General features: G+C 39.7%; 2 protein-coding genes across 5 annotated transcripts; one reads left to right on the plus strand and one right to left on the minus strand.

The window, feature by feature from the left end:
* Positions 1–616: 616 nt before the first annotated feature.
* LOC306842121 (putative nuclease HARBI1) lies at positions 617–7004 on the plus strand. Of its 2 annotated transcripts, XM_079372202.1 has the most exons (7): positions 617–961; positions 3251–3428; positions 3513–3738; positions 3852–4128; positions 4223–4400; positions 5329–5997; positions 6406–7004. In XM_079372202.1, exons 1-7 carry the CDS (start codon positions 668–670, stop codon positions 6888–6890), a joined length of 2307 nt encoding a protein of 768 aa, XP_079228328.1. In that variant the 5' UTR covers positions 617–667; the 3' UTR covers positions 6891–7004. The 2 variants fall into 2 exon arrangements, with proteins under 2 accessions (XP_079228328.1, XP_079228329.1); XM_079372203.1 differs by lacking the exon at positions 617–961 and having other exon boundaries at positions 3345–3428; positions 3613–3738.
* A 31-nt stretch (positions 7005–7035) lies between these two features.
* LOC306842118 (receptor-type tyrosine-protein phosphatase H-like) lies at positions 7036–16304 on the minus strand. Of its 3 annotated transcripts, XM_079372192.1 has the most exons (20): positions 16095–16304; positions 15577–15831; positions 15097–15351; positions 14509–14763; positions 13918–14172; positions 13327–13581; positions 12774–13031; positions 12048–12299; positions 11664–11894; positions 10425–10685; positions 10166–10259; positions 10020–10070; positions 9344–9425; positions 9160–9250; positions 8951–9027; positions 8654–8788; positions 8333–8455; positions 8069–8229; positions 7776–7911; positions 7036–7406 (listed from the first exon to the last, which is right to left on the minus strand). In XM_079372192.1, the coding sequence occupies exons 1-20, from the start codon at positions 16171–16173 to the stop codon at positions 7263–7265; spliced, it is 3450 nt and encodes a 1149-aa protein (XP_079228318.1). In that variant the 5' UTR covers positions 16174–16304; the 3' UTR covers positions 7036–7262. The 3 variants fall into 3 exon arrangements, with proteins under 3 accessions (XP_079228318.1, XP_079228319.1, XP_079228320.1); XM_079372193.1 differs by lacking the exon at positions 14509–14763; XM_079372194.1 differs by lacking the exons at positions 14509–14763; positions 15097–15351.
* Between the last annotated feature and the right edge of the window lie 596 nt (positions 16305–16900).

The following is a 16900-nucleotide window of genomic DNA, read 5'->3' on the forward strand; positions in this document are numbered from 1 at the left end:
AAATATACAACATTAACATTTAAAGTTTCAAACTAAACTTGGCATTTAGGATTCAACGTTCGATTTTCAATTGGTGCACAAAAGACAATAACTGTTGCCAACTCTCGGACTGCAGTGGCATTGACATACATCATGTCATTATTCCGATTTTGTTCTCTTCAGTCCTCTCGTTTTCCTGCAGACTTTCTATGATGCACAAGAACGCAGACATACAGTACATTACTGAAGCTGTCAAATACAATAACAAATAGTGATGATTAGATTAATACCTATGAAAGTAAACACTCATGTTGTACCTGCAGTGAACCATAGTAGGTGCTCTAGTCCCTTCTCTGTATATGCTGTCTACAGAAGTTACTCTTAAGAAGAAACCGTATCATTTGCAATGGATTGTGGGATGTGTTGTTCATTGACTCCAGACGAAATGTGTGTGCAAACGGTACTTAGGCCTATTTCCGTTTTTGTTTAATGCCGTTGTGAAGCCGAATTAAAAGTAATATGAACACGAGTATTGGAGTAGCTGGACGTCTTTGTTCCAGGTGCAAATCCCTTGATATAAGAATTTAGTGGGAAAATCCAGGCAGGATTTGATTGGGGAAAATGACCGAAAAAGTGGGCGGTGACTGCTGAGCTCTTATTTGTTTACATTCAGAACGTAGAGACCGGCATGGCCACCAGACGATGTTTCTTTAAATGTGAAAACACTTCTTCTCTGCATGGACTGCCTAGTTACGGCAGTTTGAGGAACTTGTGGATATCTTTTATGTTTAAGACTGTTCCTCAGTATTGCGGACCCAGACTTGTCCTCTGCTCTCGGCATTTCAACGAGGACTGCTTTGTTAACTGGACACAGTTCAAGTTGGGATTTGCAAAAAAACTGGTTCTGAAAGAAGGTGCAATTCCCACTCTTTTTGGTCACGATGGAAGTCATACTGCTTCTGGACGTTCACGACTACAACCTGTAAGTATGCTTCATTTATGGTGTTTTTATTTAGTTTGAAACCAGCTGGATGTCTTGGCTAACATGCTAAGCAGTGATTTGAGCACTACTTAGCTAATTACAAACTTCCACTTAAAAATGTAACGGGCATAGTTGCATTGTCAACCACCCTTAAAGATAATGTTTTGGGGGTCCGGATCTGTTTTTTTACGGCCTCGGAGCATTTTTTGACACTGCTGTCAAGTTAGCCGGTGTTTTTTTTTTGCTGCGCATATTTTAACGCCTTTACGGTAAACAAGTCGTGCGACCCATGTGACTGAAAGTAAACCCTTCAAAATAAAAGACAGGAAAGTAGTGACGGTATAGAGGTATCGATGGATGGATAAATGTATATTCAAGTAAGATATAGTCGAACTTGGCTCAAATGACATAATGCAATGGTGTTTTCTCTGTTTTAAATTGCACATAAAATAAATCTCTCGAGCTGCTGCGTTGAGGATAAAACACAAGCTTGAAGCCCAAGAGGAGCAATTGAAAAGAAAGAAGGAACAACTTGAACGAGAGACTGAGCTGGCAGCAACCAATGCAAAAATCAATGTATTCAATGGGAGAGATGGTTCCAGAGTATCTGATGGGATGAACTCGTATTTGAGAAAAGCAACTGCTCATGAGGAAGGATCAGCGAAGTTCAAAGCATCTCCAAGTGAACATTATCCATGTCAAGTGCAATAAGGACAGGATATGTGGAAGGAAATGGAATCTTTCTCCCAGCAACAGGTTGTTAAACCAAAACGAACAACCCCTGGACCATCAATTAAAGCGTGTGATATGACACATGTAACCAAAAACTCTCTTTACAGGCATAAAGAACAGACTTACATGCATGACAGTGTACAAAGGTATGTTTGCAATGCACCAGTCCTTTGAGTGTGGTCTGTGTAAGTCTTGCAACACAGAGAAAAGTGCTCTGTTTCAAATTTTCTCAACTAGTGATGTCACCAGTTGAATCGGGGGTAACAAAATGCCCTCCCCATGGTATCTCCACCCACAGACTCCACCCCCAACTTGATAAAAACTTCTGTGAATGTCTGCCATTGTCTTTCTCACTAGTGAAGGAGTAATGGCTACTGGTAAAGCGAAATACTGAATTTGTTCGGTTGAAGGTTGCAAAGATATGGTCAACAGCGAAGGATATGGACCATACGTAGCAAGGACCCTACAGGGGTGGATCATCTATGGTCCACTGAGAGGAGACAACATCGTTACAGATGCAAATGGCTGTGCTGCTGCTGCTGCTGTCAATTGAATATCCATCATGAACCTAGAGGAGTTGTTAATCAAACAGTACAAACATGACTGCAGGGAAACCAGCAAGGAAATCGAGGAAGAGAGGAGGTCAAATTCTTGGATATTGTGAATCACTTGGATATTGCCTTTCAAACAAGAAAATCCCAGCTTGGCGAATAACCATTTCATTGCAGAACAACGCATCCAGAGTCTGACATGTAAATTTGTCAAAAACAAGAACTTTCATCATGAGTACACAGCTTTCCTCCCAGAAATGATAAACACTGATTATGCTGACACGGTACCACTAGATCAGCTGAAGGGAAGTGATGGGGAGCTCTGGTACATACCCCATCATGGGCGTATCCCTCAAAGAAAGGAACCTCGAGGGTGGTCTTTGATTGGTGGAGTCTTCAAAGGAACATTGCTTAACTGCTAACTGCTGAAAGGTCCAAACCTCACCAACTCACTCATTGGAATTCTCATCAGATTCAGACTGTTAGATTATTTGGGAATCTTTCCCGGGATTATTCTGTGGAAACGCCGCAAAATGCGCACTGTACCGAGATGAACCGAGCCTCGGTACAGAGTTTGGCTCGGTGGAAACGGGGCTCATGGGAGCTTAGGAGCTCCCAGAAAAAGATGTGGTTAACAACAGTTATTGGACTCGGCAAACACACCAGCTGACATTATTGTGGTTAGGCTCTTTCTACTCTGCTGTATCTCCACTTCTGCGTGAAAGTGCTATGTTAGTAATTGTAATAGGGCTTGTTATGAATTGTTCATCGAGGTAGTCATAGTGCTAAGTATTGATCATTTCTCAGCTGAGGATCATCTCGACCAGTGCTCAGATGGTGTTTAATCATAACAGTGATGCTAAAATAACAGGATAACGTATCCAAAATACATTTATAAGTACTTTATGACACGTTTGTTCTGCTTATTTTGCTACGGAAAAGAGAACATAATGTTTCTCGTTTCTGTTTAAAAGCCATGGTAAATTTGCTATTTTTATGTCGTCAGAGTACACCACAGACCACAAGCTCCAGAATCCAAATAAGTCCACCAAGATTCAATGATGTTGGGTGTCAGACGGATTCCCCACAACAAGTCTCAGAGGGCACAGTGCCTCCAAAGGGGTCATCCATCGGCACACAGTTGTCCTGGGGTACACTAAAGGACTGTCATATGAGCAGCAAAGGTAAAACATGTCTTTGTTTAAGATAATTATTATTTAAGTGGCAATGTACAAAATAAAAAAAAAATCATTAATTATTATTCTTAGGCACACAGGCTACATTGTCTCAGGTCAGTGCTGGCACAGAGCCTGTTTGCATTGGTCCACTTCCCCCATCATCAACGCCTTCACACGGCAATGTTTTCAGACCAAATAAGAGGCCCCGTCTTGAGGAGGAAGAAGAAGAAGTTGAGACTTCGAGATCAGCAGAAGCTGAGCCAATTGGATCAACCCATAATACGGGCGACTCTATTAAAGAGGAGTCTGAAATGTCGTGAGTAAAGTATTTTGGGTAACTTGTTACTACGGTAGATGACCAAAAAACTCTCTGAAAGCCTCTTTGTGGAGTCCAATTAAAATGTATCCCCCTTTTTTTCTTTATTGCAGTGAAATTGGGTCACAGGTCACATATAGCGACACAAAATACATTGTGTTTGACTCGTGTCTGAGGGAACTTTTTGAAACCTGTCCCATGTGTAAGAGGCCGTCTGAGGTCCAGCGGCAACACATAGGTACATTTGTGGCTATTAAACAGCTTTGCTACAACTGCAACTATTCCAGACAGTGGCAGAGCCAGCCCATTGTTGACAGCTACCCTGTGGCAAATATAGAGTTATTTGCAACTACACATTTCACAGACACTTCATTTCTGCAGCTGGAGAAGGTAAGTCTCTTCTTTCTAATATTTTTATCTATATTAATTTAGCAAAGGATGTGCTTTTTCGGCAGCGTTTTCTTGTCTTTTTGCTCAACTATAGGTATGTAAGGAAATACAACTCCAGATTTCCCAGTATGACACCTTCAGGAGTGACGCAAGGAATTTTTTGGAGCCAGTCATTATTCATAAATGGGACAACGAACAACAAGATGGGTTTCAGGAGCTCCAACACAAAGAAGAGGTTGCAGATGGTGGAGACATGCGAGCGGACTCGCCTGGTAATTGTTGTACTTCTTCATTGGTACAAATAGCCAAACAGCTGGTTTATTACTTTGACGATTATGAGGCAGGATGAGTTTAATGGGGAAAGGCTAGACGATGTGGAATCGGCTTAGAGTAAAATGAGAAAAAAAAAATATTAATGAACATCACAATTATCTGCATACTGCTGTAATTTAAATGTTGACAGGAAATGACCCTCTTCATTTGAGTTGTGTTAATTGCTTTTTGTGTTCCAAAAATACTATCCAATTACAACACATCTTCAATGGAACTAGGCCTTTAGCTTAATTACAGAATGATGTTTCTATTTGTATTATTTTAGCTTTCTGCAGACGTTTGTAGTTGGTATTCCTGTCCACTGTGTGGCGATAGAGTACAGCTTTGAGCCCTCTCTAAATCAGGGGTCTCCAACCTTTCTTCATCTGAGAGTAACTTTGAATAAATGAAAGTGGCCAAGAGCTACTTTCATTACATCGCTTGCATTTTTTTTGCATAGCATACATCAGCTGAAAGAAGCTACTGTTTGTATGTTTGTGAAACTGCAATAAGCCAATGTTTATCAATCATCTTAAATTCACATCAAGGTTCAAGATTAAAAAAAACCTGAAATATTTTACACTTCTTATTCTGCCACACATTAAGCCATGTCAATGAAAATTCCCATCAATGTCCATAAAACATTACTCCTTTACACTTGTTTTTATTGGCCAAATATATGAATAGTGGGAAGAGGTGCATTTATTGTTGTCAGATTAAAAAAAGAAAAGTAGCCCAGGAACTACTTACCTGGTGAAAACCCCTGCTCTAAATCATACTGAAGAAGAGTGTGTGTCTATGCCTCTCACTGTTGTTTATTTTCGTCTTGGTCATCCTGTAATCTCTGGGTTTTCTTGTATTCAACAAACATGTCCTTCGCTCTCCCAGTGTGGCTCGCGGTCCAGGAGGAGCTTCTCGGAAACGTCGGAGCAGACTTCGGGGCTCCGAGCTGTTTCGATGAATTTGATGACGAAGCTTTATTTGAGGTGTTCCACCTCAGCAGACCCTGCATCAGTTTCATCCTAGATGCTGCCCGCATCCGCATGGAGAAGTTGGCTCTGAAGAACCCCACGCTGTCCGTCGAAGCGATGGTTATGGTGGCATTGAACTATTACGCACACGGAATCTCCTCACCTCGAGTGCTGCAGAGAGTCGGACAGTCTCAGACGGACTGCCTGGCGATCATGAACAATGTGTCTGGAGTCATCGCAGGCATGTCCGACCAGTTCATCTCTTTCCCACTAACTCATGAGGCCAAAAAGAAGGTTGCTTTAAAGACAAAGAACTACTGTGGGATCCCCAATGTGCTGGGTGTCCTTGGCGCGGCTCACTTCAAAATCAGAGCCTCCCCTTATGAGACGGACACATACAGGGGGTTTGTTAACACCTTGGGGTACACGTCGGTGGTGAGCCAGATCATATGCGACTCTGACGGAAACATACTGAGTGTAGAAAAGTGTTGTGTTGGCAGCACGTTTGAGCAGGAGCTGTGGGAGTCGTCTGTCAAAGGGAGGCAAATGGAGGAGCTACATATACACAGACCTTTTTGGGTTATAGGTAAGATATTAAACCAGTCATAAGAAAACTGTTTCTGTATCCATTTTTGAAAAGTATTTTTTATAATTATTTTATTTGTTATTACAAAATGCACATACTATGCCCCTGAGATCATTTAAATATAACCCACATTACATAACAGTTGAGCTGCATACAGTCCTTTTATATAGCTTACAATATTTATAAAGTCTTCTGTGTTTTAGGGATTGCACTTTTTTCTTTATTACATTCTAACAAACACTCACTTCTAGTTAGGTTATTGATATTTCTCAGGTGTACTGATTATGTTTCTCGACTCTGTGTAAAGACTTCACGTCCACCTCGGCCCATTTTAAGTTTTCATCATATATCAGGGTTTTGTTGTCCCGCTGTTTTCTTGATTGGATTCTCTTATTGTCTTTCTTAAAGCTGGGCAAGGCTACAACTTAAGCAAACATGTCCTGACTCCTGTGGCAGAACCTGCAAATGACAGCGAGATCAGCTTCAATGAGGCCCACACAAAGATCCACAGTGTCATGCAGACGATGCTCGGCTCCATGAAGACACGCTTCAGGTGTTTAAATCAACTCGGGTTTGCTCAAGAAAACTCTTTGGCCAAAAAGTCCAATGTTATCAAGGCGTGCAGTGTCCTGCACAACATTGCAAAAATGTTCTCCGTGCCTCCGCTGCCTGACGCTGGTAAAATCGAGCCCCTGCATCCGGGCAAGCAACGTGGAGAGGCAGAAATCAACCCTGAGGCTTTACAAGACCGACAGAAACTCATCCTTGCTAACTTCCATAATGTCTCTAGTAGAAACACACCAAGTAAAGGAATCGCTGAGGAGGATGTGAGTGAAGCAGGTGTGCTGTCGGTTTCAGGAAGCAAGGAAGAAGTTCAAAACATTGACCCTTGAAGGACAAACACTGGAACCAATGTTGTAATCTTTGACAGACCTGTACTATTTAGGTGGTGTTGTTTTGTTTTTTTCAATAAAAAAATATTTAATATTTGTACAAGTTAGGATCATTTTTTCTGAATGTAATTTTCAAACATTTTTCTGTCCTCAGGAGTGTTTTTTACTCACATGAAGTGTGTCATTATAATCATTCTAACTATAAGCAGAGCTGATAAGACCACAAATAAAGTTAAGTAAAATCTAAAGTGTGCTATGCACTGACAGTAAATATACAACATAAACATTTGTGATTTTTAAAGTTTCAAGCCAATTTTAGCCTGTAGGATTTAACTAGCTTTTCAATTGGTGCAGAAAAGACAATAACAATAGTTAATTGTTACTATATTTCTGAAACTCTCGGAGTGCAGTGGCGTTGACATACATCATGTCGGTATTCTCATATATGGTCTCTTCAGTCCTCTCGTTTTGCTGCAGACTGTTCATGATGCATTGGTGCAAGAAAACATACTGGGACTGAAAAAAACAAAAAGGAAACGAGAACAGCTTGTCATTTTAGAAACACAGCTTTTGTGTGCAGTGAGCTATAACCACAGTCATTTGCCTATCTCCTGCGTGGCTTACCAGTGTTCAGTTGTTAACCACAATCAAACGCATGCTTTAACTTCACACGTCTTTATATTGGGAGACAAAGAATGTAAATGTGCAAATAAACATACACTTTTATAAAGTGTTGCCTTCATTATCTTGATTGAAAATGTACACAATATTGTTTGTGTAAAATTGTGGACGCGGGGATAAAGCTTACATGGTTCGAGGTTATAAAAGCAACCTTGCCTTGTTTGCTTACAAAGGAAGTGGTATCTCGACATAGTATATATATACCTCTGTTTGCACCATGTGCGGTCGACTCAGCCTCATCTTGTGCACAAAGGCGTTGATGCCAACTGCTCTCTCTTTCTCATACTGCTGAAGCAGAACATCCAGAGCAATAATGGTGCCTGTCCTCCCTACTCCGGCACTGAAAGAAAGACCAGGTATGTTCATCGTCAGGTAGTCCAGGTGGTACAAAAGCAGATACTTAACTTCATATCACTCACAACTTAAATTCAAATAGTTGTATGAAGATTTTCAGATGACTAGATTTTTACCCATGAAAGTAAGAACTCATTTTGTACCTGCAGTGGACCACTGTAGGTGCTCCAGTCGCTTCTCTCTTTATGTGCTCTCTCACCAGTCCTCTGAACTGGATCAGGTCCTCTGTGCCCTGTGGAACTCCATGATCAGGCCAGGCGGTGAAGTGAAAATGTTTCACTGTGCGCTCCTCTGTGCTGTTTTTCTATGATGGAGATTTGCATGGAGGAATTATATTATTATTATTATTATAATAGAATATAAATTAAAGTTGTCAAACAGCCTCCTCTCCCAGCCCTGTTTCGTACATGTTTTACTGTAAATTCTCTTAATGTCCAGAAAAGCTCCTTCTGCTCATATCTGATGGTGACCCCCAGATCTCCATACATGCGAGGCTTCTTGTCTGCAGGCCAGTAGTGTTCACACTTAGTCTACGAAAAGGAAGCATACAAAAACAAAAAGGGGTCATGAAGTTGAGAGCAAAACATTTGTGTGCAGTGGCTCACATAAATGTTAACTATTTGAAAACGTCAGCCACAAAAGCCAATGATTTAAAACCGCTCACAACATTTTGACACCTTCAATAAAATCTGGTTTAAATTGATTCTAAAAGATACCAGAGGACCCACCTTTCCGCTCTCAGTGCAGTTGGTTACCATGACAATACCTCTCACTCTCTGTTCCCAAATCATCCTCCAGAAATCATCCACTGTGGAGGGCAGAGGGCCCTGAGTGGCAATGTACTCCCTGCTGCTGTTGTAGCCCTGAGAAGGAAGTGTCAAAGCTAATTCTGTAAATCATTCAGTTTAAAATGATAAAAAAAAAAGAAAAAGTATTTTCATGCCGACAAATCACATTAAGTCTTCATAAATGAAGTGAATCCAAATGAAGGTGTGAAGATAAGTTGTGCAGCTTGTAATACTTACAGGCATGTAGCTGGCGTTAATGTAGTCAGATGTTCCATTGGCCTCTGATGAAGTGAGCTTCACCCGACACCAGTCGTCTGAGGATGATACATAACAGAAGATGGCTTAAATGCAACAAATCTCAACAAGGTCAAACACCCACAACTAGAGTCAGTGGATCTGAATCATGTAAATATTTTCTGAGTCTTTATTGCTGGTGCTTGGCTTACATGGCAGGACGTTGTTAAAACGATTCCTCGGTTTGTTTTCAAGAAGATTAGCTTCCTTACGTGTCTGCTCTGTGCCAACAGGCATGAGGCTCTGCATGACAGTCATCATTATAAACAGGCAGTTTTACTGTCTTACTGAAAGAGTTTGAGAAAGAACTGAAAACAATAAGCTTCTTTTATATACCTGATATTCCAGGGAGAAACCTCTGTTGTCATCCACACTTAACTGTTGGAAGTGGTCTGGAAACATTTCCACAGAAACAGCTCTAAAAGAAGCATGTGAAAAGTAGAATTTGTTTCACTTCGTATATCTAATGAAAGGCTGTTTTCTTTTTTCTATTTTCCATTTTGTTGCTGTTGTTTTTGTTATTGTATTATTACAAATCTCTTGGTTTCATATATTTATTTATTTATAACTTGACATTGAAAATTAAACATTTAAACATATTATCATATTGTATTATATGATTGTCATAATTTCAATTATTTAATTTAACAAATATTATACAAGCTAGCTGGGATTGGATTCAATAAGTTGTACTTCTTTCCACTCCTTTGTGGACATGTAACTTATAACAGCTTATTATCCAAATGTATTTTGTTTATTTTTTATACTGAATCATACTTTCCACTATTTGTAATTATTATTTATTTTGTCTGTTTTTTTATGTTCACCTTTGTCTTATGTTACACGTTTGGAAAATAAACAAATTTAATCAAATTAAAGGTAAAATAAGTGACAATAATGTATTTCAACCCAGTGTTTCCCTCTAAAATTCATAAATGAGACCTATTGTTTAACCACATTAGGAGAGCTGACAAAGTTGTTAACATTAGGAGATGATGACACGTGAACTTACTTGAGCTTTTTATCCGTTTTTTTGGTACCACCAGTGAATGTTTTGTTTCTCCTGTTGGAAGAAGCATTGATGCTCAGTAATACAGTCTGATTTAGCACAGTTTAGATGGAGATGAATTAAACTATAGTCACTGAGGCAAAGCCAACCTGACAATATCTGGTCTTTTCAACAGAATGAAGGCAGCCATACAGACCAGAACAACAAAAAGTAGCACACCCATTATGGACCCTGCAATGACCCCTGCAAAGAGCAAAATGAGGATTGAATAAAAGTAACAAAAGTCAGGCATTCAACACACAGCAGAGCAGTTTTTATTAACATTAAAGGGATGTAATCTTCATTTTCTAGTTAAACAAGAGTCAAAACTCAAAGTAGTGTTTTTATAGAGAAACATAGTCCACTTACCCCTCGGATCAGTTTGACATGAAAAAACTGACGGTGTAGAACTCTTTACATCTCCAGCCAGTGCTGAAACAGACACCTTATATGTTTTGGCAGGTTTGAAGCCAGCTATTGTGATATCTGTTTCCTTCATGGCCACATTGTAAGTCTTCTCCATCACGTTCACTTCCACTGAGGTCCATAGCCCATCCGGTCTGTTCCAGCTGATCAACACTGAATATCCAGCCGCCGAGTACTCACAGTGAGCCAATAAATCTGGAGGAACTTCAAGAGACAATTGGTAAGATGTATTTGCAGTACAATCAAAACAACACATCACCAGAACAGTGTAGAAATTAAAAGGTTCAAATGTAAAAAAAGAAAAAGAAAAAAACAGATTACAAAAAAAAAAATCAACATTTGACAGCCCTGCTGGGCGTGCCGGCTGTCAATATCTGCCGGCTGACACGTCACAGGCTGTCAGTGAGACTCTGAAGAAGGCGAGAGACATTCGCCGAAACTGTCAGGTATGAGCTACATCTACTCTAACACTTTTTGTCTGAAAAAAGAAACAAAAACGCCTTTGATGAAAATCACTGTTCAGGGTGCACTACCATGAAGAAAAAAAAAATCATCTCATGGTACTGCTGCTCTATAGCGTAACATTAGTCTAAATTACTGAAAATCCATCCATTATCTATACCTATATCAGTCATTCACAGGGCTTATTTCAAATCCGAAATGATAATTGCTTCACGAAGATGCCAGTTATTCTACCAATCAGGTGCTTTAAGTATGTGCTGTATATTTGGTCATCTTGCATTTTATAAGTAATAAGAATATTAATAATACATTGAACTTATGTAGCCCCTTTCTGAATACTCAAAGATGCAGACCAAAGAACATATTCTCCTCCTAATCCTTTATTTCAATTAGGACAATGAATATTTATCAACATGTTAGCATAAAGCAGCATTGTAAAAATGCTGATTTAGCACAATAGCTAATTTTATACCTAAGGCAGGTATCATCTAAACTATCAAGAATAAAGACTCATTTAGATACATTTTAATCTCTATATGTGAATAAAGGGTATTGTGTTGATGTTTTCCTTCTTGTTTTCAGAAACAAGAAAAAGAACAATTACATAAAATGACAGGGTGGCTTTCAAAATCAATATGCTCAAAATGAGACATTGACATAATTCCTGTTGTACATGCAGACATATATGCAGTTAATATGAAAAGAGAGATGAATACTTACTGATCTGCAGTGTGTGTTTACACTGTTCAAAGGTTCTGGATTTGTTTTCATACACCAGAAGAAGCTCGTAGGTCGCTCCAGGGTAAAGGCCAGTGAACGACACATTGCTACCATTCTGACTGACTTGACTATGGGATTTGTAAGATGCTGTTGCAGTCGAGAACAAGCCTTCAACCGTTCCTTGGATGGATGAGTTTGTAACTTGCCAGTCTACACCTGCACAGTCTATGGCTGCAATGAAAGACAAAAATCCTTTCAGAGCATGACCTTCAGCTGTTTAAGCTTGTATGATATGACATTTAAAAGAACCCTCAATCAGGTTTTCAAGAGTCTGCACATGTATGTACTTTTTATTCACAGAACCAACAATAGCTGTGTATTTACTTGTCACTGTGAAGTCTTCAAAAACCTTGCTGCTGTGTCCAAAGAACTTTGTGATCACCCTGAATGTATACTCTGTTCCTGGCGTGAGAGAGGTGATTTGTTGTGACAGCACATCCTCGGGTCCGTATACTTGGTGCTCTTCGTAATTTATCTGGAGTATGTAGGTCCAGTCTTTCCTCACTTTCTTCCACTCAAGGGTTACTGTGTTCACGGAGCGTTCGGTCACGTTCACAAAAGCCACTCTGGAGGGAACTGAAGAAAGAAAAGACTTTACTCATCACCAATAAAATACAAATGTGGATCTCAGGTCACACACTTAAACCTATACATTGAAGACACAAATGTAGACCCCCCCTTCTTGTTTCAGAGTCTCTGTGAAACCCTGAAGCTTATCTTATTTTCATTAAACCTCCTTTGGGGAAATTTAGTGTTGAGTGTTTTGGCAATCTCTTTGAACGAAGCACTACTTCTCATCTCTGATCTCATCCTGTGAAAGCTCTCATTAGCTCACTTGGTTTGACACCTACCCCACAACAGCGGATATAGGCTTACCTCATACTGTATCTCAGAAACAATCTGTTTTCTCCCTGATGATGTTGTGCGATTTGATTTTTTTTTTGTTGGGATTAATAGAGGCATCAGTATTCATTTAACCCTCTTTAAAGCCATCTATAAACAGCTCAGTTCTTGCTCTTGTTGAAAGTCTATACAAAGAGGAACACTTACTCGTAGCTGCAGTGTAGTTATGTCCGCGGCTTCTGACATCATGAAACAGAGTGAAGACACTGAAATCATATTCAGTCCCGCTCACAAGTCCAGTGATTTCTTTCTTCACTAACTCTTCATCTTCCAATGCGGTGATGGTTGTCTCATTTCCATCATACACAAGTGTATAATTGAGGATGTCATCCACTTTGTCCCACTGCAGAGTGATGCTGTTCTCGTTTTGTCTCACTGATGTAATGTTCTCTGGGTTAAGAGGGGCTAAGCAGTAAAGAAACAAGAAAAGGAAACACATGTTGATTAAAGAAGATATCAAAGTAACCACAATAACATCAATGACTAATAATAATAAAGTGATATTGCTTCTGTGTTACGAGGTGCAAGGAGGTAAAGAAACATGAGAAAGGTAAAGAAACTGAGTAAGATCTTACAGTCTTTGACATGATTTTATAAGCTACTGTGTATTCAGAGGGAAACACCCTTTGGTATAAGGAAACCTGGATTGGATAACACTGAGTTCTCACCAGGCTGTTGCTGAAGAAAATAAAAATCTTACCTGTGACTGCAGTCACTGTTGCTCCACTGCTTCGGATCGTTTCAAAGACAGCAAACAATGTGAACTCGTGTTCAGTCCCACTCTTAAGACCAGAGAATATGTATTGCACTGGATCATGTCCTTCAGACATAATGTTCTTCTCCTCTCCATCATACACAAGTTTATAACTGAGGATGTCATCCACTTCGTCCCACTGCAGAGTGATGCTGGTCTCGTTTTGTCCCACTGATGTAATGTTCTCTGGGTTAAGAGGGGCTAAGCAGTAAAGAAACAAGAAAAGGAAACACATGTTGGTTCAAGAAGATATCAAAGTAACCACAATAACATCAATGACTAATAATAATAAAGTGATATCGCTTCTGTGTTACAAGGTGCTAGGAGGTAAAGAAACATGAGAAAGGAACCCATTTATAGAAAAAAAAAAAAAAGGTCATGTCAAAATGTGACAAACTGAGTAAGATCTTACAGTCTTTGACATGATTTTTTAAGCTCCTGTGTATTCAGAGGGAAACACCCTTTGGTATAAGGAAACCTGGATTGGATAACACTGAGTTCTCACCAGGCTGTTGCTGAAGAAAATAAAAATCTTACCTGTGACTGCAGTCACTGTTTCTCCACTGCTTGGGACCTTTTCAAAGACAGCAAACAATGTGAAGTTGTGTTTAGTCCCACTCTTAAGACCAGAGACTGTGTATTGCACTGGATCATGTCCTTCAGACATAATGTTCTTCTCCTTTCCATCATACACAAGTGTATAATTGAGGATGTCATCCACTTTGTCCCACTGCAGAGTGATGCTGGTCTCGTTTTGTCCCACTGATGTAATGTTCTCTGGGTTAAGAGGGGCTAAGCAGTAAAGAAACAAGAAAAGGAAACACATGTTGGTTCAAGAAGATATCAAAGTAACCACAATAACATCAATGACTAATAATAATAAAGTGATATTGCTTCTGTGTTACAAGGTGCAAGGAGGTAAAGAAACATGAGAAAGGAACCCATTTATAGAAAAAAAAAAAAAAGGTCATGTCAAAATGTGACAAACTGAGTAAGATCTTACAGTCTTTGACATGATTTTTTAAGCTCCTGTGTATTCAGAGGGAAACACCCTTTGGTATAAGGAAACCTGGATTGGATAACACTGAGTTCTCACCAGGCTGTTGCTGAAGAAAATAAAAATCTTACCTGTGACTGCAGTCACTGTTGCTCCACTGCTTCGGATCGTTTCAAAGACAGCAAACAATGTGAACTCGTGTTCAGTCCCACTCTTAAGACCAGAGAATATGTATTGCACTGGATCATGTCCTTCAGACATAATGTTCTTCTCCTCTCCATCATACACAAGTTTATAACTGAGGATGTCATCCACTTCGTCCCACTGCAGAGTGATGCTGGTCTCTTTTTGTAACACTGATTTAAAGTTCTCTGGGTTAAGAGGGGCTAAGCAGTAAAGAAACAAGAAAAGGAAACACATGTTGATTAAAGAAGATATCAAAGTAACCACAATAACATCAATGACTAATAATAATAAAGTGATATCGCTTCTGTGTTACAAGGTGCAAGGAGGTAAAGAAACATGAGAAAGGAACCCATTTATAGAAAAAAAAAAGGTCATGTCAAAATGTGACAAACTGAGTAAGATCTTACAGTCTTTGACATGATTTTTTAAGCTCCTGTGTATTCAGAGGGAAACACCCTTTGGTATAAGGAAACCTGGATTGGATAACACTGAGTTCTCACCAGGCTGTTGCTGAAGAAAATAAAAAATCTTACCCGTGACTGCAGTCACTGTTTCTCCACTGCTTGGGACCTTTTCAAAGACAGCAAACAATGTGAAGTTGTGTTTAGTCCCACTCTGAAGACCAGGGATTGTGTGTTGCACCACATCTTGTCCCATAGATGGAACGTCCACCTCCTTTCCATCATACTCAAGTTTATAACTGAGGATGTTATCCACTTTGTCCCACTGCAGAGTGATGCTGGTCTCGTTTTGTAACACTGATTTAATGTTCTCTGGGTTACGGGGGGCTAAGCAGTAAAGAAACAAGAAAAGGAAACACATGTTGATTAAAGAAAATATCAAAGAAACCACAATAACATCAATAACTTACATTAAGCGCCATTAGTTTATACGTCACTTTCAAAAATCATTTGTGGGCAACTCCCTTCTGATACTGGGAAAACTTGCATTAGACATTAGTGTATTCACCAGGCTCTTACTAAAGGTCTACTTCAAGAGTAAAATCCTCTTACCTGTAACTGCAGTCACTGTTGCTCCACTGCTTGGGACATTTTCAAAGACAGCAAACAATGTGAAGTTGTGTTTAGTCCCACTCTTAAGACCAGGGATTGTGTGTTGCACCACATCTTGTCCCATAGATGGAACGTCCACCTCCTTTCCATCATACTCAAGTTTATAAGTGAGGATGTTATCCACTTTGTCCCACTGCAGAGTGATGCTGGTCTCGTTTTGTCTCACTGATTTAAAGTTCCCTGGATTCGGAGGAGCTAGGGTGTAAAAAGACATGGAGAACAAACTGTCACAGCAGCTTAAATTTGAATAAAGAATGTTTATCTCTCACTTAAAGTTTTTTTTTTTTCAAAAACACAAGTTGAATTTAAATTAACATATCAGTAAAAGCAACTAATAAAGATCTGCATTTAATTCCAGTATTTCCTGACCAAACAAGCTACAAACACCTGTTACTGAGAAACTTGAATATAATGTATATGCGTAAAGTGTTAAACTCGAGTTAAAATAATTCTCTTACCAGTGAATGCAGTGGTATTTTTTCCTCTGCTTCTGACATTTTTAAACACAGTAAAGAGGGTGAAAGTGTACTCAGTCATAGTTGTCAAAGCTGAGATTGTCCTGCTCACTGGGTTATCCTCTGTCACGGTGAAGTCTTTCTCTTCTGTACCGTACTTGATGACATAATCATTGTTTTCCACTTTATTCCACTGTAGAGTTATACTGGTCTCTCATTACTCGCACCACATCATCTGATCACATCACCCCCATTCTCATTCAACTTCACTGGCTCCCTGTACAATTTCGCATCAACTACAAAAACCTCCTCCTCACTTACAAAGTTCTTCACCAGCTAGCCCCCACTTACCTCTGCGACCTCCTCCATCACTACAGCCCCTCACGCACCCTCCGCTCAACCTCTGCTGGACTGCTAGTCATCCCCACACCACGCCTCAGTACCATGGGTGCCCGAGCCTTCAGCTGCTCGGCACCCAGACTTTGGAACTCCCTCCCCCCCCCACATACGACAGTCAGAGTCCATCTCCACCTTTAAATCCCAACTCAAAACCCACCTGTTTAAACTGGCATACTCACTGTAACTGTTCACTCCACACTACACCTGTCTTTTGTTTGTTTTTATGTTTGGTTTTAACCTAATGTATTGTTTTTATCCACTGTAAGGCGACCTTGGGTGGCTTGAAAGGCGCCATTAAATAAAATGTATTATTATTATTATTATTAAAAGTATATTCACTCCCAGCTGTCAGGTAAGTGACTACATATGAAACATTTTTCTCCACATTGTTTTTATTGATATATTCCTCC

The sequence above is a fragment of the Symphodus melops genome (genome assembly GCF_947650265.1).
Source record: "Symphodus melops genome assembly, chromosome: 21".
Taxonomy (NCBI): Eukaryota; Metazoa; Chordata; class Actinopteri; order Labriformes; family Labridae; genus Symphodus; species Symphodus melops.

Coding starts and splice junctions, on each gene's coding strand:
- LOC306842121 (XM_079372202.1), top strand. CDS start 668: ATGGCCACCAGACGATGTTTCTTTAAATGTGAAAACACTTCTTCTCTG. Junction 3,739..3,851: donor AAAGAGGAGTCTGAAATGTC/GTGAGTAAAGTA, acceptor TCTTTATTGCAG/TGAAATTGGGTCACAGGTCA. Junction 4,129..4,222: donor CATTTCTGCAGCTGGAGAAG/GTAAGTCTCTTC, acceptor GCTCAACTATAG/GTATGTAAGGAAATACAACT.
- LOC306842118 (XM_079372192.1), bottom strand. CDS start 16,173: ATGACTGAGTACACTTTCACCCTCTTTACTGTGTTTAAAAATGTCAGA. Junction 9,028..9,159: donor TTTTAACAACGTCCTGCCAT/GTAAGCCAAGCA, acceptor TATCATCCTCAG/ACGACTGGTGTCGGGTGAAG. Junction 8,230..8,332: donor GAGAATTTACAGTAAAACAT/GTACGAAACAGG, acceptor TCTCCATCATAG/AAAAACAGCACAGAGGAGCG.